This window comes from Arvicanthis niloticus, chromosome 5, assembly GCF_011762505.2.
Source record: "Arvicanthis niloticus isolate mArvNil1 chromosome 5, mArvNil1.pat.X, whole genome shotgun sequence".
In the NCBI taxonomy this organism is placed as follows: Eukaryota; Metazoa; Chordata; class Mammalia; order Rodentia; family Muridae; genus Arvicanthis; species Arvicanthis niloticus.
In genome coordinates, this window is record NC_047662.1 from 36,060,434 (window position 1) to 36,087,095 (window position 26,662).

Consider the following 26,662-nt stretch of genomic DNA (forward strand, 5'->3'; position numbering starts at 1 on the left):
CACTGGTCATCTGCAAATACTGTGTAGGTGTGCCATACCAGTCTACCTGTCTCACATTGGCAGATAGAAGCCTTTTCTATGGGGCCTTCACAGGGGCCTGGGCACCTCTGGGAGTCTGAGCTGGAGCTGTGGCCTCTGGTTTGGTTTGAAGCTTGGGCTTTGGTTGGCAGAGACTACGACGCTTAGCCTTGTAGCTTAGAGTGTGCTTCCCAAGATGGGAATGATGAAAACCACATGGCTGAGTTTGCAGCTGGGGCCCTTTGACATCTTGGGCTTCACCAGGGCCTTGATGGGTGCATACACATTTCCTTTGCCTGCGTCTTCTCCAGGTCTAGAATTCTTGTGCTCCGTGGCAAAGCGCATGCTCCCTTGGAACTTGGGTTAGACCTCCTTAAGAGATTTTTGTCTTAGTGACAGGGGTTTCTTAATGCATTTCTGTGCCATTTTCAGGATTGGTTGTGTGTGGTGTTTCTTGGACTTGGCCATGTCTGCATGGTCACCTGAGGCTCCCAAAGCACCTTATACCAAGCATTTATGCTGACCCAATTACCAAGTATTTTGATAAAACTTAAGCATCTGAGATCATTCGTACCCAGGACTAGACAAGCCCAGGATTTCAGGCCCTGACACTCCACAAACCACCTGTAATGCTAACTCTCCTGTCATCTAAAACAAAACAAAAACAAAGCCTCCAGTCATCTGAAATGAGTTTATATAGAATATATTTCACTCTTTAAAAATAGAACTTTGAGCAGTGAGAGCATCTATATACAAAAATAAACATCTTCATATAAATAATTTCTATGGTAGGAGGTAGGGAGGGGAACAGAGGGCCTCCCTAGGAGTCCTTAAGCAATGAAAGGCTAGGGATGGGAGAATGTGCTAGGAACCCTCAGGCTCAGTCTACTGAGGTGACAGTGTGGGACAGAACAGGACAGGGCTGCACTGCAGCCAGAATGTAGCCTCTTAGCCCGACCTGGATACAGACACAAGCTCCCACGAGTGATTTCCTGTGCTGGGGGGCTCTTGTTGGGAGCAGTAGCTGTTCTCTTTGGGTGTGAGCTAGATTTGTGGTACTGAGTCAGGGGAGGAGATACAGAGAGCAGCATAAGGCCCTCCGGGGGTCCATCCTGCATCCCATACCTCACCCACTGCTTCCCAGTGACTCCGTATGGCCCTGCGGGGTCTCTGATTCTGATGCTCTTTCACTCAGTGGCCAGACCCAGTCCTCTAGAACTGAAGTTGCTAGAGCTGTCGGCAGCTGAGGCAGCAGTGGGAGGCTACGTGGCCTCATCTGAGGCTGGGTGGACATATGCTCCAGGCAGTGGTGGTGGGTGGAGGGCCACAGTCATGGAGGTAGTCACTCTGGTGAAACTCTGGGGCAGGGTGGGGGGCATGCCCCACCTGAGCCCACCTCTCTGTGGAGCTGTGGAGCTTAGGGTCTGTGGACTCTCCTTGTATATCTGCACCACCTGAAAGAGACACCAGTCCCAAGCCAGGCTCCCCGTCAGATTTCATAGAGCAAGATTTCAAGATGTCAAACCCACCCTCTGCTCTGGGTCATAAAAGGCTAAGGCCCGTCCCACTGAAGGCTGAAGGGCAGGGGGCCCGCATCTGAGGCAGCCACATTCAGTTGATGGAGGGCTCTTTTAGGAGGACCCTTCAGAGCTGAGCCTTCTGTTAGCCACTGAGGGCCTGTGGTTCTGGGTCTGTCCCTCCCTTGCTTTTCTACCCTGTCTCTTAGGGTGAGGACAGAAGGAGAATTTGTTCACCTGTGGTGGGGGGCCCAGGATGGAGAGCAGCACAGGTAGCAGCAGGAGTCCATGGAGTAGGCCCAAGAGTGTCAGCACAGTCAGCACCACGAAGAAGTACCTGGGAGAGCGCGAGGGTCGGTGGCCAGGCCCTGAGGGCACCTGAGACCAGGGTGGACAGTCCCCCCTTCCTGAGCCCTCTCGTACCTTATGATGAAGTCAAAGTTAGAACCAGCAAGCATAAGCAGACCCAGCAATGTGGAGACAGCCCCGTCAGTCACAGGGGCAAAGGTCTGTTCCAGGGCGCTGGCAGCCCGCAGGTTCCGGCTACCATGGCTGGTCAGGAAGCCCTAGGGAGAGAGTCTGGAGTTCCTACTCCGCCAACCACAGCCAGCTCATCCAGTGTCCCCAGCAGATACTTTTCCACTCCAGGCTGCACCCAGGCCTCCCCTACAGAAGGCCAGGCTACCTAGCTTCATGGGGATGGTCTGGAAGCATTGTTGAGTCCCCTTTAGTAACACTAGAGATGTGTCTGGTCACACAGAGCAATGCTCAGGTGTCAGCGGTGTCTGGTCAGTACTTTTGCTGAAGCACACGACTCATTAAAGCACTGCTGCTACTGCAGGGGCAGTAATGCACACCTTTAACCCCAGCACTGAGAAGAGCTCTGGGAGTTTGAGGCCAGCCTCGGCTAATTGGTGAGTTGTCAGAGCTACATACTGAGACCCTATCTCAAATCAACAACAATGAAAAACAAACAAAAAAACCCAAAGAAACAAAGCATTATGGCCTATGGCAGCTTTTGTGCTATGACGGTAAGATTATGTTGCTTGTGGAGTCTGAACCACTTACTGCCCGGTCTTTTAGACACAGAATGCACAAGAGGCCAGCAAGAAGGCTCAATGAATAAGGTTGCTTGCCACCAAGCCTGACGATCTGAATTTATTTCCAGGACCCACAAATTGGAAGGAGAGAACTGGCTACCATAAGTTGTTCTCTGAACCCTTCCCCTCAAAATTAAGTATAGGTAATAAAAAAATGTGTGCCAATTCCTGGTCAAAGAGGATGTACAACATGGTGATGTCACTTCTCAGGGTAGCTTGTTTTTGTTATTGTTGTTAGGCTAGGGTCTCCATGTAGCCTTTGCTGTTCTGGAACTCACGATATAGATCAGGCTAGTCTTGAACTCATACCTGTCTGCCTCTTCTTCCCAAGTACTGGGATTATAGGCATGTGCTTCCACACCTGCCCTCAGGGTAGGTTTGTTTTTTAGACATGGTTTCTCTGTGTAACAACCCTGGCTGTCCTGGAACTCACTCTGTAGACCAGGTGGTGTATGCCATCACCACCTGGCCAAAACTCTTTGTATTGTTCTGCATGCTGCCCTGTCCCCATCTCAGTGCTGGGGAAAAATATCCAACCTATGCCCTTACCCTATCAGGTGAGCAGTCAACTACTGACATACGCCTACAATCGTTTACTGTTTGAGATAGTTTCATGTAGCCTAAACTGGTTTCTGAATTGCTACACAGTCAGGCTGACTTTAAACTTGTTATATACCTGTAGGTGAGGTCATCCTCCTGCCTCCATCAACCAAGTCCTGGAATTACAGGTGTATGTCACTATGTCCTATTCATATATTCCTTTATTATTTATTTGCTTGTTTTAGACAAGCTCTTTTGGGTTGCTATGGAGACTAGGCTGTCCTTAACATGGTTGTGACCTTCCTTTCTTTGACTCCTGAGTGCTTGGATTACAGGTATATGCAATGGGCTCAAATACGGTTCTTATAATCTATTATTGTAGGGCTGCAGGGATGGGAGAAGAAAGCTATTGTGGAGACTGGCTGGTGATTTTGCTGGTCTGGACCTTTTTTGCTTCTCAGGCATTTGTTTCAGTAGAATTCCTCCTGTATATCCACAGTGCTATTTCATGAAAGTCCTGATCCCTTTTTTATAAAAAGATTTACTTAATTATGCATATGACGGTCTGCCTGCAGGCCAGAAGAGGGCACTAGATCTGGTCACGGATGATTGTGAGCCACAATGTGGTTGCTGGGAATTGAACTCAGGACCTCTGGAAGAGTAGGCAGTGCTCTCAACCTCTGAGCCACCTCTCCAGCCCTGTGATCCCTTTTATAGTAAAACTGTTTAAAAGAATATTTGGTTCCCGAGGCCAGCCTGGTCTACCGAGTGAGTTCCAGGACAGCCAAGGCTATACAGAGAAATCCTGTCTCGAAAAAACCAAAAAAAAAAAAAAAAAAAAAAAAAGAATGTTTGGTTCCTAGGGATGAGGATGCAGCCTGATGTGGTGGTGAGCCCAATCACGGGGAGGCAGAGGCAGCATATCCTCAGACACACTGGTAGGAGGTCAGTCCTACAGGTCACGTGAGAGTGCCTGAGGGAAAAGTGTTTCCCATCTTCCCACCTTCCATTCTGTCTTTAAACTATTCCAGACAGGCCTTCATTTCTTTCTCACTATAGATATGGCCCTTATTTATTTAGTTCCTGGCCATCTAGACTACTTAAAATATAAAGATTAAGGCTGGAGAGATGGCTTGGTGACTGAGAGCACTTGTTGCTCTTGCAGAGGACCTGGGTTCAAGTCCCAGCACCCACATGGTGGCTTACAAGCACCTGTGATTGTAGTTCCAGGGCACTCTACACCCTCTTCTGATCACTTTGTGCATTAGGCATGCACACAGGGCACATATATAAATGCAGGCAAAGCACTTATACACGTTAAAAAATAAAAATAAAAAACAATTTAAAAACACGTAAGTAGGATACGGTCAATACTTCATGTAGGAACTGGGCCCCACGTGGTTGTGCATACCTGTAATAACTAGATGCAGGAGGATTAGAAATTAAAAGCTGGGGCTGGAGAGATGGCTCAGTGGTTTAAGAGCACTGGTTGCTCTTCTAGAGGACCTGGGTTCAATTCCCAGCACCCACATGGCAGCCCACAACTGTCTATAACTCCAGTTCCAGGGGATCTGACACTCTCACATAGACATATATAGGCAAAACATCAATGCACATAAAAATAAATAAATCTTTTTTTTTTTAAAGAAATTAAAGGTCACCCTCAATTACAGAGTTTGAGGCCAGCTTGGAATACATGAAACCTTGTCTAAATAAGACTGTCTTGTCAACTGAACTGGCCCTCCATGTTTATTTGAGACAGTCTTGCTATGTGCCTTGGATTGGCCCAAACGACCTGAACTTGAGACATTCCTGTCTCTGCCTCTCATGAACTGGAACTGCACGTGTGTGCATCCGTGCCCGGTTAAGACTCTACTGCTATGATAGTCTATTTCTTCAACTCAGGACCTTCTGTATGAAGGCAAGGTTCTACAACTGTACTATGTTTAAGTCCTTTTTATTTTTCTTTCTAGATTTATTAATTTTATGTGTGTGTTTTGTTTGGATGCATGTATGGGCACGATGTGTGTGTCTAAGGCAAAGAGATCAGAAGAGGGGGTCGGGTCCCCTGGAACTTGAGTTACAGAGAGTTGTGAACCACCTTGTGGGTACTGGGACTTGAACCCAGATCCTCTGCGACACCATGTCCAGCTTAAACATTTAAATAGTTCCCAGCACACAGAAGGTGATCTCACCATTTTTTGTTAACAACTGATCACCTGACCTTTCCTCCCGGGGCCTATGCTTACCAGAGCCACGTGAACCGTGAATTCAACACCAATGCCTATAGAGGCCACGAGGATTACCACAGGGATGGCACTCAGTTTGATGCCCAGGAATCCCATGATACCAAAGAGCTCCACGGTCATCATCGCCAGGACCAGCACCTGTAGAGGGCAGGGCTTACCCAGGGCTCCCGGCAGGAGGAGTGCTGGTTTGGACAGGGTGGGATGGGTTGTTGCTGGGTTCTCTCCCGTCCACCCTGCCAATACTCACTATGAGGCCAGCTGTCCACGGGCTGAGTAAGAGCAGAGCAGAGACGAGGAAGGTGCATACCAGCAAGATGCAGACCGCCAGCAGGAAGCAGCGCCGGAGACCCAGATACTGCTCCCAGAAGAGGAAGGGAGAGCCACTGGGGTAGGCATGCACCCCTGCCTGGCCGGCCTCTGTGCACGCTGCACGGGCCCCTTCAATGGCTTCTACAAAGTCTGCAGTCTTCTGGAGTCCATGCAGCAGGAAGGGGAACTGGGCAAACTCCAAGGGCTGAGCTGCTGGGACTGTGGAGAGGACAGAGGAGCAGAGGGGAGGTGATGGAGTGAGCAGAACAGTGAACGGTTGGAGGGTCAGGGCCTGTGTGGGCTGAGGACCAGGTTCCAGGTAAGTTCCCCCAGACTCACTGTGAAGGTTCTCTCCGGTGGTATCGTATTTGTCATGCAGCCATTCGGGAGGTGGTGGGTAGAAGTTGGCCTGAGAGGCTGCTAGGCCTAGGGGGTCACTGCTCACCCACACAGTTAGGCCCAAGTAGAAGAGCTCTGGGGGAATGAGTCCCTCCTTGTCCACCAGTTTCCTTGTAGTCAGCTGTGAGGGCAGAGAAGGCTAAAGGCCTGGAGCCCACCAGTGCTCCTTGACTAGTGCTCCTTGACCAGTGCTCCTTAAGGAGTCAGCCCACTCCTTACCTGGTTGAAATCCAGAGGCTCCTGGGCATTCCCGGTTTGAATAAGCAGCTTGTAGGCCAGGGCGCCATCTTCAGAGCCATTGCGGTAAGAGTGGCGGGTAATGCGCCCTGAAGCCCAGTCTTGATCAAATGCAGCCTGGATACCTGGAAGCACACGGGATGGACCAGGATCAACTTGCAGCTCTAAAGACGGCGCCCTGTGGCATTCCTGCCTGTTGGTCTCTTGGCCTCTTACCTTGTAGCCAGCTTCGGTAGTAGTGAAGCCAGGTGCGGGGTGCCTGGGTGGCAGGTGGGGGCAGCACAGCCTTGAGGGAACTGAAGCGCTGGTGCAGATCAAAGAGGGCGCGTTGGGAGTGGGCGTAGTCAAAGCCACCCTGTGTCACCAGGGCCACCTCATACAGGGAGAAGTACCTGAGCTGGGCGCTCAGGAAAGCATGCTCCTTGGTGCCCCGAGGGACCACATCTGTCAGGGCCAGGCCATCTTGTACCAAGGTGGCTCCATAGAGGCTCAGGCCCAAAAGAGCCCCAAAGAACAGCAACACCAGGGCCTGTGAGAAATGAGAAGTAAGCAGGAAGCCCAGGGCCATCCCCCAGCCCTCTGCCCTCTGCCCTCCTTGGAACCAGAAATACTGAGCCTCTATCCTGCCCCACCTGGACTAACCTTGGCTTGTGTCTGGAGCAGTAAAGGTGCAAACTGATAGCGGGCAAAGTGGGCGAGAGTCCAGTGGGCACAGAGCAGGGACCTGCAGGTTGCCTTTGGCCTTGTGCCCTCCTCCTGACCTAGAAGGTCCCGTGTGGACCCTCCAGGGCTATAGAGTTCAGAGCCCAGTGGGTCAGAAGTTGGAGACAGCAGGTGGGCTTGAGGAGGCAAAATGGTGACGACATGCTGGCTGCTGGCTTCGCAGTGGGTAAAAGCTTGCACAGTGGCTGTCAGGTGGGCAATGCCCACTGGTACTGCTCTGTCCCCTAGCTCCTGGGGTAGCATCTGAATGACCTGAGCAGAGCAGGGGCTGGAAGAGCCAGAGAGAGCAGACAGGTCATGGGTTGGAATGCAGGGCAGGGCACAGGCTAAGGTGAGGTTGAGGACGGGGAAAGGACAGGCAGAAAGGAACAGTACCTAGAAAAGCAGCAGAGAACATCAAGGCGCTGGCGGTGGCGCCGACGCAGGTCGAGGCTGAGGATGGCAGGGAAGACAAGCACTACCGCTGCGAAGTTGCAGCCGACCACTATGGCTGCCTGGGGAGACAAGAGCCCACGAGGCTGGATGAAGCACGCTGTGCTCCACGCCCACCCCAGCCTGCTTGTCCACTCCTGACGCCTCACCTGCAGGGAGAAAGCCCGGAGCGCAGGAATGGGAACCAGGACAGCCATGAAGAAGGCAACCATGTTGTTGATGGATGTGAGTGCCACACTGGTGCCGGTGCGTCTCAAACACTCACCCATCCGCTCCTGCCAGGACAGAGCAGGGACACACCCTCAGGTCACAGAGGGCTGTGGGGCTTCACGGCAGAGTAAGGGGAGGCTCAGCAACTCAGCAGAAGTGGAATTCTGAGGCCACAGCAGTCAACATTTTTGTGTACCATGAAGGGCATTTGCTGTTCTAAGCACCAGTCTTGAATTATGTCACTAGTCTTATGTCAACCCTCAGGACACAAGCACTGTTAGTATTCCACCCATTTCTATATAAGGAGATGAATGCCCAGAAAGGTTAATGAGCCAATCAGACAGGATTAATCAGACCAAGAGGCTCTTAACCACTTGAATGAACTCTGGATGGGCCCAAGCTGGTGGATGGGTCCTTACTGGGAGAGGGGTGTCAGGTGGGGCCTCTGTGAAGGCATGTGCCAGCAGGAAGATGTCATCCACACCGATGCCCAGAGCCAAGAAGGGCAGCACCTGGAGGGGCAGAGCAGAAAGTCAAACATCTGAAGGGACTGTGTAGCTTGGAGATGTCCCCATAGCTGTCCCCTCCCCAGTTCTGGTTTACCTGCGTAGTAGCAGCATTGAAAGTGATGCCAAGTAGGGCACAAAGCCCAAGACCTGAGGCCACTGCCAGGGCCACCAGCAACACCCCAGCAAGACCTACAGCACCCTGGGACTGGGCACAATCCCACCGTAGCATTGTTACACAGGCATAGGCCAGCTGTGGGGAGAGGACATGATCTCAGACAGGGGTTTCCGGGGTGGAAACTTGCTGGAGGGGAGGCAAGGTTGCAGGATGCAGGACCCACCATGAGCAGGTAGCCTCCCGCCACACGGGTGGCGCTGACTTCAGAGAATGCATGTAGGATGTCATCCAGGGTAGTGGAGGAGAAGGCATGGATCTCCTGGGATGCGTTGGCCGGCAGAGCCTCCTGGGCTAGCTGGAGAGACAGGTAAGTGTGAGGGGAGAGGAAGAAGGTGTGGCCTCAGGGAACCTTCCTTTGACCTTGCCAAAGCTGACCTGCACAAAGCGCCTCTGCCAGGCCTGCAGTACCATGCTGGCCTGCTCCTCGCTCCAGCCAATGTCATGTGTCTGGTAGTCACCCCGGAAGTGCTCATACAGCTGCCGGGGACTCATTAGTAGGAAGGTGCTCTGCAAAGCCTCTGCCCTGGTTAGGGTACAGGACAGGGAGTCAGAGATTGCCTAGACACTCAGTGTGGGTCTGTGGGGTGGGTTTTCCAGAGTTGTAGCATTACAGTGTGAACTCCCAGGTCCCCTCACCAAGTCCCAGGGGAGGCCCGACCTCAGCAGCTGTCCTTGGAGATCTCTGGCTGTACCCCCGAGTAGCAGTTCTTCCTGCCAGTGCATGAACTTGTGGGAGAAGCCATGGCAGCCCCCACTCAGCTCCTGAGCCACATTGGGAGCCTAGAGTGGTACAGAAAGGGGTCTATAAGTTTTTAGAATTTTAAAAGTTACATTTACTATTTGTGTATGTATATGTATGCATGTGTGAACATGCAAACATTGTAATAGCATGTATGTGTTGGCCAAAGAACAGCTTCTGAGAATTAGTTCTCTCTCTCTCCCCATCCTGTGGGTCTTGGGAATCAGACTTGGTGACAAGTGCCTTTACCTGCTTTGCCATCTCAGCACCCCAAGAGGGGCTTAGAATGCTCAAGAGCTCTAGGTGGTCAGGGATAATGTGCAGTGACAGAGCGCTTGCTGAGGCGGTGAGGCTGGGGATGAATTACCATTCCCACCATATACAAAAGAAGAGTAGTGTGGTCCAGCCCAGCATGGTGAGCTACATCTATAAACTCAGTGCACCCAGGACGTGTGTGTGTGTGTGTGTGTGTGTGTGTGTGAGAGAGAGAGAGAGAGAGAGAGAGAGAGAGAGAGAGAGAGAGAGAGAGAGAAAGAGAGAGAAAGTGTGTATGACTGTGTGAAAGTGTATGTGTGTGAGAAACACTGTGTGTGAGAAAGTATGTGTGTGTGTGACAAAGTGTATATGTGTATGAAAGTGTGAATATGTGTGAGAAAGTGTGTGTATCTGAGTGTGTGTGTGTGTGTTTATGTGCGTGTACCTAAAACTGGATAAAGCCCTGGGCTTGTACCAATTCCTGACACAGAACTCAGTGGGCCTGACTCTTCTGTGTGTCTTGCCTACTGCATGACCAACAGCTTATGTTCCAAGGGATCACAAGAAGAATGACAGGCCTGGAAAGGGCTGTTGGAAGGACACATAACCATAGCTCACAACCACCTGCAGCTCCAGGGACCTGACACCATCTTCTGTCATCCACAAGCACCCATATATGCATATAGGTTATACATGAGCGTGCGCACACACACACACACACACACACACACACACACACATCTTAAAAACAAAACAGAACTGAATGCAGAATCTGGGCTTTAGTCCTAGCCCTAGGGAGATGGCAGCAGGTGGGTCTCTGTGAGTTCAAAGCCAGTCAGTCTAGTCTACACAGTAGGTTCTAGGCCAGTCAGGGCTGGATAGTGAGACCATGTCTTATCCCCATTCCCAAACAAACCACCTAACAACAAAGAAAAAAAGAATAAAATCTCCAGGCAGTGATGGTGCATGCCTTTAATCCCAGCACTTGGGAGGCAGAGGCAGGCAGATTTCTGAGTTCAAGGCCAGCCTGGTCTACAGAGTGAGTTCTAGGACAGCCAGGGCTACACAGAGAAACCCTGTCTCAACAAACAAACAAACAAACACAAACACAAAACAAAAAAGAACAAAATCAAATGATGAAAAACCAAATGAGAGGAGATGGGGCTGGAGAGGGGGCCCAGTGGGTGGTGAGGAGCACAGGTTCCCTTCCAAGGGAGCTGAGAAGGACACTTCGCTTGGTTCCCAGCACCCATGTCAGGCAGCTTACAACTGTCCGAAACTCCACTTACAGAGTACCCAATACTTTGGTCTCCTCAGGTGCCTGCACTCATTTGCATATTCAGGAACACACCCACATCTAATTAAAAAAAAAAAAAGGGATTCACAAGCCACTTGAGGGTTCTTTAGAAGTGAATGAGAATGCACTGTGCATGCATGTGTGTGTGCGCGCGCGCGCGCGCGTACATGTGTATGTGTGTGTGTTCAGAAAATGGAGGTGGCCACCGGAGTACCTCTCAGAACACAGAAACAAACACACAGGTAAGAGAGAAAGATGGGGATCCATCTTTCTTGGCAGACCTGTCCAAGAACCCACCTGCCTGCTGTGACGGTTGGGGGCACTTGGTGGACAGTGGGGGTCATCAGGGTCCAGACAGGGTCGCCCCACATAGGCCTGGCCCACCTGTGCCTTGTCCAGCAGCTCCCGGAAGCCCTCCAGAGAGGCAAAGGGGCCCAGCTCCTCTAGCAGCTGCTGGGGATCCAGGTTGGTCCACTGGATATCAGGGCGGCCCCTGGGGAAAGCCTGTGGTTAATGAAGGTCAAAACACAATGCCTGCACCCAGACTGCTGCAGAACCCTGCTTCACTCCAAGCACCTCTCATACACTGATTCATCCTTCCCCAAGGAGAGTATGCAAGGCTCAGCTTGCCTCTGCTGCCAGGCTCCACCTGCACACCAGGCTGCTGTCATGAACTTTGGACATGAAAGGGGCTATGACAGACCTTGGGGTGGGTGTGCCTGATATGTGGATGGGTCCAGAAAAACCTCACCAGTCCACACTAAGATGTCTACCATTGTTTCCAACCTATAACCAGACACACACCTGCATCTAACAGACTTTCTTTTCAGTCCAAGCAGCTGACAGTTGGCTAATGTGAGCAGGAAAGTCTCAGACAGATCTTTGCCTGAGGATCTGTGTGTTCTGACTAAGCCACACAGGTCCCCTTCCCACTGTGGGTGAGGAGAGGCAGGTGGGAAGCCTTGGGCAGCCTAGGCTCTTTCTGATCCTGTCCTGGGAGGCAGTCAGGACTTGGCGAGGATCTCCTTTTTCATTCATGCCCCCACACCTCTCCTTTCTGCGGGGGAGTCCCTGGCAGGAGATGAAACAGGCATGGGGTGGCTGGGGCAGCACTCACGGCAAGTAGGCAGAGCCCCCTTGGAGTTTGGCTCCTTCCCAGAAGCAGTCCAGCGGGGTGAGGATCACACAGGGAAACAGCTTCTCAATCATCTGCCAGGGACACCCAGGTCACATCAGTCCTGCTCCTAGGATAGCCTCTGCAATCCTCCCAACACCCCCACCCGTGGAGCATCAGCCTCCCACAGTGCCTCTGCCAGCACTTGGGGGACAGCCGAGGATACTCACCCGTTCAATCATTCCATTTTCAATAAGGGGAACCCCTGATTTGTAGCAGATTTTGTTCAAATCCCAGGACCTGTAATGAGCAGGGACCCTCATGATCAGCAGAAGAGGGACCCTCATTCTAGAACTTCCACAGCACTGGTCACGCCCAGCCCCCGGGGCCTCCACTGGACTTACTTCCCATAAAGTGATACTTGTACTTTACTGGCCGTGAGGGCTGCCTGGAGGTGAAAGCCAAGTGCCTCGGGGGTGAGGACGTTTCCCCCCTCCTGGCGCGCAGTCTGAATCAACATCTGGGAGGTGTATGCAGCCTCCTCCCCTAGCTTCTCTTTGGTGTAATGCAGCTCCTGGCTCACCCTGCTGTCCACTGCCAGAGCAAAGAGAAAAAAGGTTTGGAGAAGGGCCCAGGTAAACCAGAGGTCTGGGAAATGGGGTCCTAACCTCTGAGGGAAATGTTGTGGAGATGTCTCTGCCTTCTCCTTGGTGGCCTTGTCCCCTACCCTTGCAATCTCCTTCTCCTCTTAGGGAAGTGGAGAAGCCACAGCTGCAGGACTCTATGGCGGTCTGGAGTTTAAGCATGGCCCGCATTGGCTGGGGTTGACACAAAGACTTAAACATATGAACAGGTGTAAGTCAGTGCTAGAGCGCTGGCTTGCACAGGATGTGCAGGGCCCGGGGCTCAATCCCCCCACATGAAGAGGAAAATATCAGTGTGAGCTAGGCTTGCAGGATTACAGGACCCTCCAGGTTAAGAGCCCTCAGACTCTCTCTGCTTATGGGGGCAGGACAAGGAGGGATCAAAGGGGCCTGTGGGGAGGGTTTACTAAAAATCCGGTCTACAGGCTGATTCTAGTCAGTGCTGGTAATGATATTCTGCAGCCCACGGGCAAGGGAAGGGTCAGGTCTTCAGGGTGAGGCTTCCTGCCACCAGGGCAAGATGCCTTGGCAGAGAAGAAATCAAGCACACTTGAGAGCTGCAGATCCTTCCCCAGCCTCACTGAGGTGAGAGCCAGGAGACCTGCCTTTGAGTTCTTAATCCCAGCATCCCTCAAATTTTACTTCATGTTAGCCTCGCACTGTGTAAGTGGGACTTGAGAAAAGGACGGGATTTTTGTTGTTGTTTTTCCAGACAAGGCTTCTCCGTGCAACAGCCCCAGCTCTCCTGGAACTTTATTTCTTGTGAACTCTTGGGTATCCACCTGCTTCTGCCTCCCACATGCTGGAACTAAAGGCAGGAGCCAGCACACCCAGCTAGGAAGAAACATTTTGTTGGGGTGAGAGCCAATTCAGGGACACTGTGGTTTTGCTCTGCTCTGAGTCTGTTCGGCTTCCACTGGCCTGGAGGCCTTTCTTGCTGGCCACTGTCCTCTGGAATCCGGGTTTGAGACCCTGGCTTCACTTGCTCCAGCTGTTTTTCACTTGGTAGCCCTGGCTGGTCTAGAACTCACTGTGTAGTCAGGATGGTCAAAAACTCGGGACAATCCTCCTACCTCTACTTCCCAAGTGCTGGGATTGTTAAGTGTGTGCCACCATTCCCAGGAGCAGATCCCTTTTCCAAGACCACAGGCTCTCCTCAAACTCCTGGTAACTTCAGATCTCCACGAATGCTCAATCCTTTGCCCTCCCTCAGGAACAGTCCTGTACAGACACACCGCCCTTCCCCACACGCTCTTCTCATTTCCAGCTTTGCTCTGTCCTAAGCATCACAGTATTTATTCCACCAGGCTGGGATTAATGGCTGCCACGTAGAAGGAAGGAGGGAAGGTCAGAGAGGAACTTCCCCCGTAAGGATGAACATGGAGGCATGAGAGGGAGAAGGAAGAAACCGGGAGAGATATGCTACGAAAGCCAGAGTAAGAAACACAGTTCACTTAAAACACACTGGCAAGACTAAGGAGTCCTCTGGATAAAATGTGGACAGAGAAAGTTACATGTAAGCTGGCAAGGCTGATGACCGAAACAGGGGCAGAGAGAACACACTGTACAAGGGAGAGGCCCTGTGGTCAGGGACTGGAATGAAGCTATCTTCAGGCCCCAGCCCAGGCCCTGCTTCTGATAAGCTGTGTCTGGACAAACTACTCTCAGTGAGCCTCAACTCTCAACTTCATTTGTTTTAAGATATTAAAAAAGATTTTTAAGGTTTATTTATTTTATGTGTATAAATGTTTTAGCTGCATGTATGTATGTGCAAAGGGTGTGTCTGGTGCCCTTAGAGGTATGAGGGAGTCAGATCCTCTGGAACTGGAGTTACAGATGGCTGTGAGCCACCAAGTGGGTGCTGGGAATTGAACCTGGGTCTCTGAAAGAGTAGCCAGTGTTCTTTACTACCAAGCCACCTCTCCAGGCCAATTTACTCATCTTTCTTTCTTTCTTTCTTTCTTTTTTTTTTTTTTTTCCTTTTTTTTGTTTTTCGAGACAGGGTTTCTCTGTGTAGCCCTGGCTGTCCTAGAACTCGCTCTGTAGACCAGGCTGGCCTCAAACTCAGAAATCCACCTGCCTCTGCCTCCCAAGTGCTGGGATTAAAGGCATGCATCACCACTGCCCGGCTGCTCATCTTTCAAGTGAGGCTGAGTGTGGTGGCTCATTCCTGTAACCCTAGCACTTCAAAAGCTGAGGCAGGGCCACTAATGTTGAATTTCATGGGCTTATAACCTGGTTATACAATGAGCCCCTGTCTTAAAAACCAACCACCACCACCAACAACAACAAATCAAGCAGATAGTGCCCACTTTGCTAGTATTAAAATAAAGGCAGGGAGGGCTGGAGAGATGGCTGATGGTTAGAGCACTGGCTGCTCTTCCTCAGGACCCAGGTTCAATTCTCAGCACCCACATGGCAGCTCACAACTGTCTGTAACTCATGTTCCAGGGGATCCGACACCCTCACACAGACGTACATGCAAGCAAAGCGCCAATAAAAGTAAATCATTCAAAAAAAGAAGAGGGAGAAAGGGAGGCAAAAGACCTAAGAATGCCTGGCACCATAGGTGAGATACGGAATTGTAGCCAGGAGTTGCCAGGAGAGAAATGACATGTCAAAAAATGGAGGGGAACTAGGAGAGAGAGGCGACAGCTGGGGAAGCGGGAGGACAGACAATGACTACATCTGTCCAGGGCTGGCTCCTTTATAAAAAGGGACGTAATTGGTTAAACCAGTGTTGAGATAACAGCACACGCCAGGCAAGTGCCCTGTCCTAAGGCACATCCCCCTAACCCACTATTCTTTTCTTCTTAAAGAGAGGGTCTCAACTAGCCCAGCTGACCTTGAACTTGTTATGCAGTTGAGGATGACACTGAACTAGCAATTTCCCTGTCTCCTGCAGAGATAAGCATGCCTGCTTCTGTGTAGTGCTGGGAATGGAACCCAGGGCTTTCCGAACGCTAGAAAAGCACTCTACCAGCTGAGCCATCCCTCATCTCTGCTTCCTGCCACTTTCTTTTTGTTTTCTGCAATGGGGCTTCATGTAGTCCAGGCTGGCCTCAGTACTGGACTGAGTACTTTCTATGTAGCCAAGGCCAGTACTTAAGTAGCTGAGGTAGGATTGCTGTGAGTTTAAGGCCAACTTGAACCACTATGGAGATCTTGTTTGAATAAGACAGCAACGAATTACTATTTACTAAATTAATAAAAAATTTAAAATTGACAGCACTGCTGGATTAAGAGGTCCCCCATGGAGTGTAACTTGGTACACTATTTCAGTACCAATGCTTACAAAAAATTGTGCCTGTAAGGACCCAAGAGCTATGACAGAGTCAGGTCTTGAGACCAGAAAAGGAACCATGGTAGGTTCTAAACAGAGTCTCAGATGACCTGATGTTTTCATTACCTGACAAACCAGTAACAGCTGGCCCATGAATTAGGAAAGGGAGTTCAGGATCCAGTGTTATGCACTATTAAAGATTTAGTGTTAAGAGAGAACTAAGGGGCTGGAGAGTTGGCACAGCAGTTAAGGCACTGGCTGTTCTTTCGGAGGAACGAGTTCGAGAACCAGCACCTACATGGAGGCCCACAGCTGTCGGTAATGCCAACTCCAGGGGATCTGTTATCTTTTTCTAGCCTCTGCAGGCTCTTGGAAAACATATGGTACACAGACATACAATAGACAAACACCCATGCACATAAAAAACAAAAGAGAAAGCCGGGGAAACGTCGTAACTACATCGAAGAAGCCATACTATGGAGGCCTGGAGTGTGTGTTCAGGGCTCACATAAGAGTCTGGGCTTCCAGCCTGGTCTACAGAGTGAGTTCCAGGACAGCCAGGGCTATACGGAGAAACCCTGTCTTGAAAAACAAAAAACAAAACAAAACAAAACAAAGAGTCTGAGTCGCTGCAGGATCTGATATGAAGGAAGCAAAGGAGAGGAAGGCTCTAAGAGGAACTGACTTGGCCAGATTTACATGTACCCCAGGGGGCGATGTGGAGGTAGATTTGAAGGCAAGGCTGTTTCCTTAACCTCTTTGCTAGCTGACTAATTTCACTGGCCATCCTCAGAAAGGCCAAGAATTATGACACCTGGACTCCTCTCTAGTGCCACAGGGTGAAACCTCATTTTCCATGGACCCATCATACAATCACACTGCACTTTGCTGAGTGAAGATTTTACTTGTAATATATATATATATATATATATATATATATATATATATATTTTTTTTTTTTTTTTTTGGTTTTTCGAGACAGGGTTTCTCTGTGTAGTCCTGGCTATCCTGGAACTCACTCTGTAGATCAGGCTGGCCTCGAACTCAGAAATCCACCTGCCTCTGCCTCCCAAGTGCTGGGATTAAAGGTGTGCACCACCACTGCCCAGCACTTATAATATATTCTTGACAAGTAGGACAGACAGGAAATTGGCTGGAAGGCTTCTCAATTTCCGCCCCCCCCCCACTTTATTCTGTCTGTCTTTCCGTCCTTCTGTCCATCTATCTATCCATCTATGTATTCAGTATTAAGTGTAGGCCCATGGCATGCTAGGTTTGCACACTACCATACCAGTATAGCCTTCAAAAAAGTACTTTTAATTATGTGTGTCAGTCCATGTGCATGCGCCTGTGTCTCTGTGCACATATGTGTGTGCACGTATATATGCCTGTGTTTGTGTTTGCCTGTGTATGTGTGCCAGTGCATGTGAGTGTCTCTGTGTATGCCTGTGTATATGTGCATGTATGTGTGTAGGCCTGTGTGTGTGACCTATGTATACTTTGCGTGTGTGCATGTACCTGTGTATTCATGCATGTCTGTGCATCTATGTGCATGCGCCTGTGTATATGTGCATGTATATGCATGTGTGTGTATTCCTGTGTATATGTGTGTGTGTGTGTGTGTGTGTGTATGTGAAGGGCAGAGGTTGATGTCTGTGCTGGAGTCACAGATTTGCTCCCCGGCCTCTGTTGGGAATTCAGAGTCCAGCCCACAAGCATGTGCAGTATGCACTCACCCACTGAGCACCCCGCCCCATTCCTAGTACTTTATTTAATGTTGAGACACTCTTTCAATAAGTCTTGAACTCGCTCTGCTGCCCACTGGGATGAAGCCTGAGGGACAAAAGTCTCATATGCTGAAGACAGAGGAGAAAGAAAGAACTGGGTCCTGGCTGATGTCCTTTGTCTTACAGACTAATTGCCCAGAATTCTCTATTGCTAAATCTCCTGTTAAAGAATAAAACCCCAGCCTCTTCCTTCCTGCTCTACGAACCCCTTTTCTTTCTCTTTCATGTGGCTACAAGGACTCCAAATGTATAATTAGTTGTGTTTTGGGGAAGACTGAAAGGGCCTTCCTTAACAATGGCACCATCACAGGGTGGAAGGGATGGCTGGTTCTGAGAGACATTGAAGATGAAGGACGGATAACGAAGACTAGCTCCTGGGGATTGAGAATGGGGCAGCTGCTGGCTCCACCAATAGGTGGGCGGTGATCCCCTGCCTTCCACATCAAACGGCTGTCTGCTCCTTACCTTCAAGTCAGGGTACATGTTATCATTGTAACTCACAGAACTATCTATGTGTGTGCAGGTGTGCATGCCTGTGTCCACACAAAGAAGGTGTCCTCCTCTATCTTCTTGAAGCTGGGTTTTATGTTTTCTCAGCTAGGCCTGAAGCCAACAATCCCAGAGATCCTCCTGCCTACACTCCTTTGACGCTGTGTGTGTGTGTGTGTGTGTGTGTGTGTGTGTGTTTGCGCGCATGCGCGCACTCGTACATGCATCCCTATTCAGTTTGTTACATGGGCACTGGGATCTGAACTCTGGTCCTTGAGACTGCACAGCAAATGCTCCTAACTACAAAGCCATCTTTGCAGTCCCTCCACCTTCTTTTTTGGAGACAAGGTTTCTTCCTGAACTGGAGTCCATGGGTTCAGTTAGACAAGCTGGAAATCCCAGAATCCCCATGCCACATTCACCCAGTGCTGGGGTTACTGCCATACCTGACTTTTACACAGATGCTGGGGAAACACCGGAAGTGCTTTACTCAGTCTCTTTCTGGCCTTATAACTATTTACTTTTAAGACCCCACCTCCGTGTGTGTGTGTGTGTGTGTGTGTGTGCATGTGTGTTTTGAGACAGGGTTTCTCTGTCTGTTCTGCAACTCACTCTGTAGACCAAGCTGGCCTCAAACTCAGGGATCCTCTGGCCTCTGCCTCTGGAGTTCTAGGACTAAAGGTGTCCTCCATCACCGCCCCACAAACCTCTTAGTTTTAAGTTGATCAGGGTAGTGGTGTTTGATTCCTAACATCCAACAACAACAACACCCAAAACAACAACAAAAACCAGGAAAGGAAATCACATTTATAGCCAAGGAGGTTGCTGACTTCTGTTGGAAACTCTGCTAACCTAGACCCTGCTTCTACTTTCAGTCCTAGCAAAATGGGAAACGAGAAAGTCTCTTCAGCTCTCAACTCTATCAACTCCTCACTGTGCCGGTGTTAAATGAGAAGACTCAACTACAGAGCTACAGAGAAAAGATCAAGAGATCACAGCTTTTAGACAGTGATAGTACTAATCTCAACACAAAGGAGTCCACTGCAGGGGGATCCAAGGTCAAGGTCGCCTTCGCCTGGGTGACACAGGAAGGCCATGTCCCAAAGAGACCAGCTACTACCCTTTTATAATACCTTCCTCATAACTGCAAAAACCTAGCAGCGACTAGCCAGGAGGGCGGGAGAGAGACAAATGTGAACATCTAAGCAGTGTTTAATTGGGGAAGAGCTTGGGAATGCAGAAAGAGGAAGGGCAGGGCATGCTCACTCTATTGTGGCAGGATATTCAGAAGTCAATTGGGACCACCCAAGCAGCAGTGGTTTGTGTGGGGGCATGCATATATGCGTGTGCTCACATGTGTGTCCTGATGCTGGGGGCAGACTGGCAGGCAGGGAGAAACATCTGCTCTGGACCCCAGGGCTGTCTTAAGAGTGTGAATGCTTAAAAGTCTGCAGAGGACTGGGGGTAGGGTGGAGATGGGGTGTGGGAGCCCAAGATGTAGGAAGGCTCCAAGAAACATCTGCTCTGCATCCTAGGACTTGCCAGCATTTGAAATAACTCCAGGGTGTGAGACTGTGACCTGGGACCTGCCTTGGGCCTGGGCCAGGGTTGGGGAGGTCTGGGGAGCCCACAAATGCAGATTTCCCAGGGAAGAACGCAGTTGAATTTGCCTTTGTCAAAGACCAGCCACATGAAACTGGGAACCAGGAAAGAAGAAAGGCGTGATGAAATTTTGAATTGTGTAATACTTCCACTAGGAAGTGAGGATTTGGTCTCACTTGACCCTGACTATAGCCTCAAAGTCTATGCTGGTTCTCCATTAAATGGCTGCAGGGGCCTGGGTGCCTGGGACGTCTGTCTACTCAGAAGCCTGGTCAGACGGTTTGCTCAAGGTTTCCTTTTCTTTCAGACCTAAAGTTTCTTTTTTCTTTCTTTCCCCCCCCACCTCCCCCCCCAGACAGGGTTTCTCCGTGCAGCCCTGGCTGTCCTGGAACTCACTCTGTAGACCAGGCTGGCCTTGAACTCAGAAATCCACCTGCCTCTCAGGGGCTGGGGTTACAGATTAAAGGTGTGCACCACCACAGCTGCCAAGATGCTCTAACTTTTCTTTTTACTCTTGCTTCTCTCCCATCCCTCCCTCCCCAGTGTCAGAGATCAAACTTAGCTAGGGTCCTGAGCATGCTTGACAAAGTAGTCTGTCATGCCACTCAGCTACATCCCCACTGATCTTCCTTCTGTCTGTTTATCTGTCTGTCTCCTTCCCCCTCCCTTCTGAGACAGGCTATTGTTAAATTCCTAGACTGAAAGCAATTCTCTTGCCTCTACCCCTAGAGTAGCTAGAACCACAGTGCTAACTTCCAAGTTTGCTAGTCAGAGTGTCTCTCCCTGCCTTCTCTTATACAACACAATACCACTTGGCTTTGTTTCTTTGTTTTGTACGGATCTTACCCCACACACATTTTACTTCCCTTGGCTACTGAAAAATACATCTTGTTCCATTTGTAAATTCTGATGCACAGTTAAAAAAAATCCTAGCTATAAATGCTAAATAGACAGACACATAATCAAAGATGGATATTCCACAAGCTTACTCATAAGACACTACCATCTAGAGTTGTCCATTTATGGGTGAGAGAGATAGGGTGTGAGACTGAGGACACAGTTGATGGTAAAGACTTACCTAGCGTGCACAATGCCCTGGACTCCATCCACAGTGCTGAGGGAGATTGGGAGAGAGGTAGGCATTCTCCAACATGCTCTGAACAGGAGATGTCCCTCTAGATCCTTGACCAGATCTGCTGGGATTCAGTGGCCAGCCATCCTAACCTTGTCTTGGGCTCCACATACCAAAGCAGTTATGGCCAGTGCTGGTAACTCACCTTCTACCCAGAGCTGTTCTAGATCTGTCTCAATTACAGCCACTCGCAGACCCAGTGCCAGAGCCCCAAAGGCCACCAGTCCCAGGAAGAGCACTTTGCCGCAGTGTCTCTGGATCCTGCACCCCAGGGCGAAGAGTAGACCTTGGAAGTAAGCACGAAGCCAGAGAGGGGCCTGCAGGCTTCCAACTAGAATCTGCGATGGAAAGAGAAGGATGGGTCAGCCAGGTGTCAGCAGAACAATGCAGAATCCTTCCCTTTCCTCTCTCTGTCAAGTCCTGGTTTCCAACTTCTGGATGCAGGGCAGGAAACAGTTATAGATAAAGGTTTCAAATGTGGAAGATTTAACTCTCTTTCCCTGTGCCTTCTCCATAAGTACACCCGAAAATGTCCATTTTTTTAGAGGTTATATGAGTCACAAACACATACTAGCTGTCAACTAGGCAAAGAGGTGAACCCATAAAAGTAACTATTTTCACTGACCAGATAATAGGAAATAAACTAAAGCATCACTTGCTAACTCTCGATTGTCTTCAAACACAGATCCAGTAACACTTGACCTGTAAACATAACACACCCTACAGATGTTCAACTGATGTTTAAGTCACAGGAACAGCCCCGCTTCTTCTAGCTTATCCTCTACTCACATGAGGTGCGGAGGACCGCGCTGGAGGTGTGTAGCTGGGAGGTAGCTCTCCAAGGGACAGTGGCCGAACCATGCTGGTGAGGATGGGGGGCGCGAGGGCCCCCAACCTGCATTATCTGAGTGCTGCCATAGGCTAGCTTGGTGCCTTGTGCCGCCCGGCTTCACCTGGGGATTCCTAGGGCCCGTGAACGTGCGGTCGTGGGTGAGACAGGCGTGCAGATGCACAGGAGCAGTCGGGAGCGGCGGTGAGGGGTGGTGGCTCCAAGCTCCCCTGGATCTGCGGGCCGTGGTCCAAAGTGGGCTCCGCGTGTGGGTGGACCTGGCTGGCTGCGAAGCAACTCTCAGCTCAAGGTGGCGACTATGGATCTCGGGAAGCAGCCGGAGCCTCAGAAAAAAGGAGCGGGCCGGGGTGACGTCCTCCCATTGGCTGAGGGGGCTGCAAATTATCCGCAGCCTTGCAGCCGGATCCGTTGCTAGGTAACGGCGCCGCAGGGGGCGGGGCAGGAGACCACCCAGGCAGGGCCACCCCTTGCCTCTCTTCCCCAGCTCGCTTGCCCGCCCGCGGGGCCCTAAGGGGAGGAGAGGGGAGGGCGATCCTGGAGGCGCTAGTCGTTGGCCAAGTCAGGATGTGGAGAAAGGGAGTCTGCTGGTCCCTTTAGGTCCACCCTTTTTTCCCGACCCAGCACAACCCCAAAGATCTCCTTTCCACTCTCCACCACGCAGACCAGAGTCATCGCTCTAAAATGCAAATCTCATGGTTTCTCCAAAGCCCAGAGCCCTGTACAATCCAACTATAACTAAAGCTTTTTTTTCCTCTAAGTGCCTCACACCCACTCAGTTGCCTTCCAGTCCCGAATTGCCCTCAGTAATTTCCTAAATTCACATGTTCTTGCCTTTGTACATGTTGGGGCCCCTTTGTTTTGGCAGATAACCTTTAAGCCTGAACTTGAATCAGTCAGCCCAAAGTTTTGGAAGCCTTGGCGGATAATTGCTTTTTTTTTTTTTTTTTCTTTTTGAGACATGGTCTCAAGTAGTTCATCTCAGCTTTAAACTTATCCTGGTGCGTCCACCTCTCAAATTAAGGGATTATAACAGGCCTGTATTCCCTAGCCTGTCCGATTATTGTATTTGTGATGATGTAATTTATGTACAACATTTGAAAGTCTGTTTTCCCTACTGGAAAGTAAGTAGCGCTTATGTCAGAGTGGGTCCCCAAGGTTGGAGAGACCCGTGTAAAGGAGAGAAGAGCTGCTGTGTTAAACTATCGGCTTTCCCGAGTGACTGTAGTGACTGTGTTATTTCCTGACTTTCAAACTCTGATATGGCATCTGAGGGTAAAAATCAATCTCCTCATATGTATGTATTTTTGCCTTTGAGAAAGAAGCTGGCATGGTGGCCCACGCCTTTAATCCAGCACTCAGGAGGCAGAGGCAGGCTGATCTCTTGTGAGTTCCAGGTCCCAGCATAGTCTACATAGAGAATTCTGGAAGAGCCAGGGCTACCTAGAAAGATTCTGCCTCAGAAACAAACAAAATAAAGTTTTTTTGGGAAAAAAAAAAGACTTCAATAAATCTGATGTTCAGATACTGCTATCACATCTGGCTAGCCTCTTGCTCAATTCTTCCAGACTTCTTAATCATTATATCATAAATATTTTATATTAGTACACAGTCCTCCCATCAATCATTTGCAGAATGTCTTCAGGACAGATTCCCAGAAATGGGGTTGTTTGGGTCAAAAAGCATGAATATGTTTTTGGCCTTGCTACATACTGCCAAACTTTCTGAGAACTTGTGCAAATTAACATCAGCTTCAGGGCTTAATCCTAGGGTGTGTGTGGGGAATCCCCAGATAGTCTGAGGGGTGGGCAGCTCAGGAGGAATGAATGTGTCTGTCTGCAACACTGCTACCCTGTGGCTAAGTGGCACCTGGGCATGAAAGGAAGCCTTGAGACTGGAGAGATGGCTCAGCAGTTAAGGCCACTTTTTGTTTTTGCAGAGGACTTGGGTTTGGCTTCTAGCACTCACAATGGAGAGTTCACAGCTGCCTGTAACTCCAGCTCCAGGGGATTCAACACTTGGCTCTGAGGGCAACTTCACACACACATACACAAACACACGCATGTGCACACACAGGATTCATATACAGTTTCAGGCATATACACATAAGTAAAGATAAAATTAAAAAGAGGAAGGAAGCCTGTGTACTCGGTATTCTCCATCTGTAACAGGAGGAAGTCCGTTGCAGACTAAAAATGAACAGCTCTGAAGTGGGCTCTCTAGGACCCCTATGTTGATCTTGGGGCTATAAGGACAAGGAATCACCAAGATTAAGCACTGGATGGCATTATAATGCCAGGACAGATTTGGCATTTCTTAAGCTCTTTCTTCTCACCAGATTCTACAAACTGAAGGTCCTAGAGACACAGGTGTGTAATCGCTTCGGCCTGGATTCTGCTTCCATTACCAGCTGCCTGGTGCTGTCAATTGCCAGTTGAGGCAAAGTCCTAGCTTTTTTTTTTTTTTTTTTTTTTTAGATGATCATATGCTGAGATGTGTCTTAAACTCTTCATTCTCCTGCCTCAGCCTCCCAAGTTTTGAGATTACAGCCATGCACCATGATACTTGGCTTGGGTTTTTCTTTTTCTTAAGACCTGTTTCTTTGTGTAGCCTTGACAGTCCTGGGACTAGCTCTGTAGACCAGGCTAGCTTTGAACTCACAAAGATGTGCTTGCCTCTTGAGTGCTGGGACATGTGCCACTACTATCCTCTTGGAGTGGCCTTTTGATGTACAGATTCACTATGCAGCTAAGGTTGGCCTGAAGTAGGAGGTTACTGGGGTGAGTAACCACACTGGGGCTTTCTATGGCCTCTTCTGAAAGAACCTATCTATCCACTGAGAAAACGCCTTACTAACCCTTCCAACTAGAGTAGAAGGAGTGGTTTAAATGTTTTTAGTCTTCTCAAGCTAGGATTGTTGCCTTCTGGCCACTTGAGTCTCCAAAATGGCCAAAGGTGTGGCACATGCACACAGGAGTGCAGGTGCTTGTGGAGACTAGGGGCATCATATTCTCCTGGAGCTGGAGTTACAGGTAGATAGATGCCTGAGGTAGGTGCTGGAAACTGAGCTTGGGTTTTCTGCAGGGGCAGTACATGCCCTGTCCACCTCTTCATTTCCTAACATGGCTTTTCTTTTCCTCAACAAAGATGACTTCCTAGCTGGGCATGGTAGCTCATGCCTTTAATCCCTGCACTTGGGAGGCAGAAGGCAAATCTCTGTGAGTTTGAGGCCAGCCTGGTCTACAAAGTGAGTTCTAGAATATATTTTGGCTACACAGAGTGTCTTGGGGAAAAAACCCAAAACTTCCTGAGTGCAAAGCTAAACCAGGTAATTAGCAGGAATCAGACAAAGAAGCCACCTCCCTTTGAACAGAGTGTTTCTGTTGCCTCTGTCGGATGTGGGTACACGTTGGGGCTCAAACCCAGGACATTCCCAAAGAGTAAGAGTTCTCCTTATTCTAATAACAACCATCTCCAAGTATTAACTCTTAATCACTAATTTGTGGGCTAAGCATGCCCACTCCTTTGTTGAGCTCTGGGGTTATAAGCATGTTTTTTTTTTTTTTTTTTTTTTTTTTTTTTTTTTTTTTTTGTTTGTTTGTTTGTTTCTTGAAGACAGGGTTTCTCTGTATAGCCCTGGCTGTCATGGAGCTTGCTTTGTAGACCAGGCTGGCCTCAGAAATCATCTGCCTCTGCCTCCTGAATGCTGGGATTAAAGCTGTCCTCAAAGGAAGCAGCAGGCCTGCCTCTGTTTTTTTGTTTTGTTTTTTTTAAGAGCTCTTAGCCTGAGGGGATCCAGAGATCATGGAGGAAATTACTGACCTGGGATATCCAGGGATATTCAAGGAGGAACAAGACAGGAAAGGGAGAAGGAGGAGGGGAAGGGTCTAAATACAATTCAAGGTCTGCTATCTTTTTTATTTTGTTTTGAGACAGGGCCTGCGTAGTCCTGGATGTCCTGAAACTCATGTAGATCAGGCTGGCTCCGAAGACACAGATCTTCTACCTGCCTCTGCTTCTTGAGTCTGAGATTAAAGACCATACAACTATGTTAGCTTTTTTCCTTTTAAATCTTTTCTTTTTTGACTTTTGATCTTCCTGCTCTACCTCCCAAGTGTTAGGATCACAAGTGTATGCCAATACATGTGGTTTATGCAGCCCTGGGACTTCCTACATATTAGTAAGTACTCTACTAACTAGTCTACAAGTCTAGCCTCCCACATAGGATTAAATGAGATAATGATAATGTATGTTGTTGAGAATAGTGCCTCAAGGTGGAATACACACGAATACACACGAATACACACGAATACACACACACACACACACACACACACACACACACACACACACACACACACACACACAGACTCTGTGGGAGAAAGTGAGGGCTGTGGCTTCCGGGGATGGTCAATGTGGGTCAGGACAGTTCTTCTGTTACTGTATTTCTTCAGACTTCTTACCACGAATTTTCCTCTCTTCTGTTATCTAGGCCAGGCAGAGGCAGAGATGACCATGGTATAGTGAGGAAAGAGGCCTATTAGTCTTGGGTGCCAAGCCTGCTGTGTTTGCATCTTCCCATTAGGTAGTTTTAGAGCAATAGCAGCTATCAATCAGTCTGGTGCCAGAGGGTGCAATCACAAGTCAGAGAGTAGCCCTTAACTTGAGCTTGGTGAGAGAGACTTTTGGTACCAAAGACGTAGCTCATTGTCTCACATGTACCTCAAGTCAAGGCCAGGTCTTCTGGCCTCCAATACAAAATATGTCCTCTTTTCCTCAGGGTCAGCTCCATCACAGAGCTTTCTGGACTTTCTATCTGGGTGGTCCTTCCCACAGGCACAGAAAACTAATTAGTGCTTTGTTTTTGTTTCTGCTGAGGAGTCTTCCTATGTTACCCACGCTGATCTGGTACTCCTGGGCCCAAGGCATCTTCCCACTTGAGCTGTTAAGTGCAGGCACCCACACATACTGGACTACTTAGAAAGTGACCTGTAAAAGTCTGGTTTACCTACCTCCTTAAAGGTAGGGGTGGCTGTAGGCAGAGTGTACTCCCTG

The 26,662-nt window shown here is 49.4% G+C and overlaps 1 protein-coding gene across 6 annotated transcripts; it reads right to left on the reverse strand.

The window, feature by feature from the left end:
* Positions 1-720: 720 nt before the first annotated feature.
* On the reverse strand, positions 721-21,993 carry Ptch2 (patched 2). Of its 6 annotated transcripts, XM_034502867.2 has the most exons (22): positions 21,550-21,987; positions 20,906-21,098; positions 12,228-12,417; positions 12,054-12,123; positions 11,827-11,918; positions 11,007-11,202; positions 9,077-9,198; positions 8,794-8,941; positions 8,582-8,713; positions 8,338-8,493; positions 8,154-8,246; positions 7,674-7,799; positions 7,468-7,586; positions 7,012-7,360; positions 6,586-6,898; positions 6,352-6,494; positions 6,073-6,253; positions 5,672-5,952; positions 5,425-5,562; positions 1,959-2,101; positions 1,773-1,872; positions 721-1,472 (listed from the first exon to the last, which is right to left on the reverse strand). In XM_034502867.2, exons 1-22 carry the CDS (start codon positions 21,619-21,621, stop codon positions 1,281-1,283), a joined length of 3,549 nt encoding a protein of 1,182 aa, XP_034358758.1. In that variant the 5' UTR covers positions 21,622-21,987; the 3' UTR covers positions 721-1,280. The 6 variants fall into 6 exon arrangements, 5 of the variants coding, with proteins under 5 accessions (XP_034358758.1, XP_076790483.1, XP_076790484.1 ...); XM_076934368.1 differs by lacking the exons at positions 20,906-21,098; positions 21,550-21,987 and adding an exon at positions 20,707-20,897; XM_076934370.1 differs by lacking the exons at positions 721-1,472; positions 1,773-1,872; positions 1,959-2,101; positions 5,425-5,562; positions 5,672-5,952 and having other exon boundaries at positions 6,115-6,253; positions 6,586-6,673; positions 6,762-6,898; positions 21,550-21,990.
* Between the last annotated feature and the right edge of the window lie 4,669 nt (positions 21,994-26,662).

What these genes read in the sequence shown, in the direction of transcription:
- Ptch2 (XM_034502867.2), bottom strand. Translation starts at nt 21,621, where the DNA reads ATGGTTCGGCCACTGTCCCTTGGAGAGCTACCTCCCAGCTACACACCT. An exon ending in GGCAGAGGCGCTTTGTGCAG is followed by an intron (nt 8,714 to 8,793) that starts GTCAGCTTTGGC and finishes CTGTCTCTCCAG; the next exon opens with CTAGCCCAGGAGGCTCTGCC. An exon ending in AGCCTCTGGATTTCAACCAG is followed by an intron (nt 6,254 to 6,351) that starts GTAAGGAGTGGG and finishes CTGCCCTCACAG; the next exon opens with CTGACTACAAGGAAACTGGT.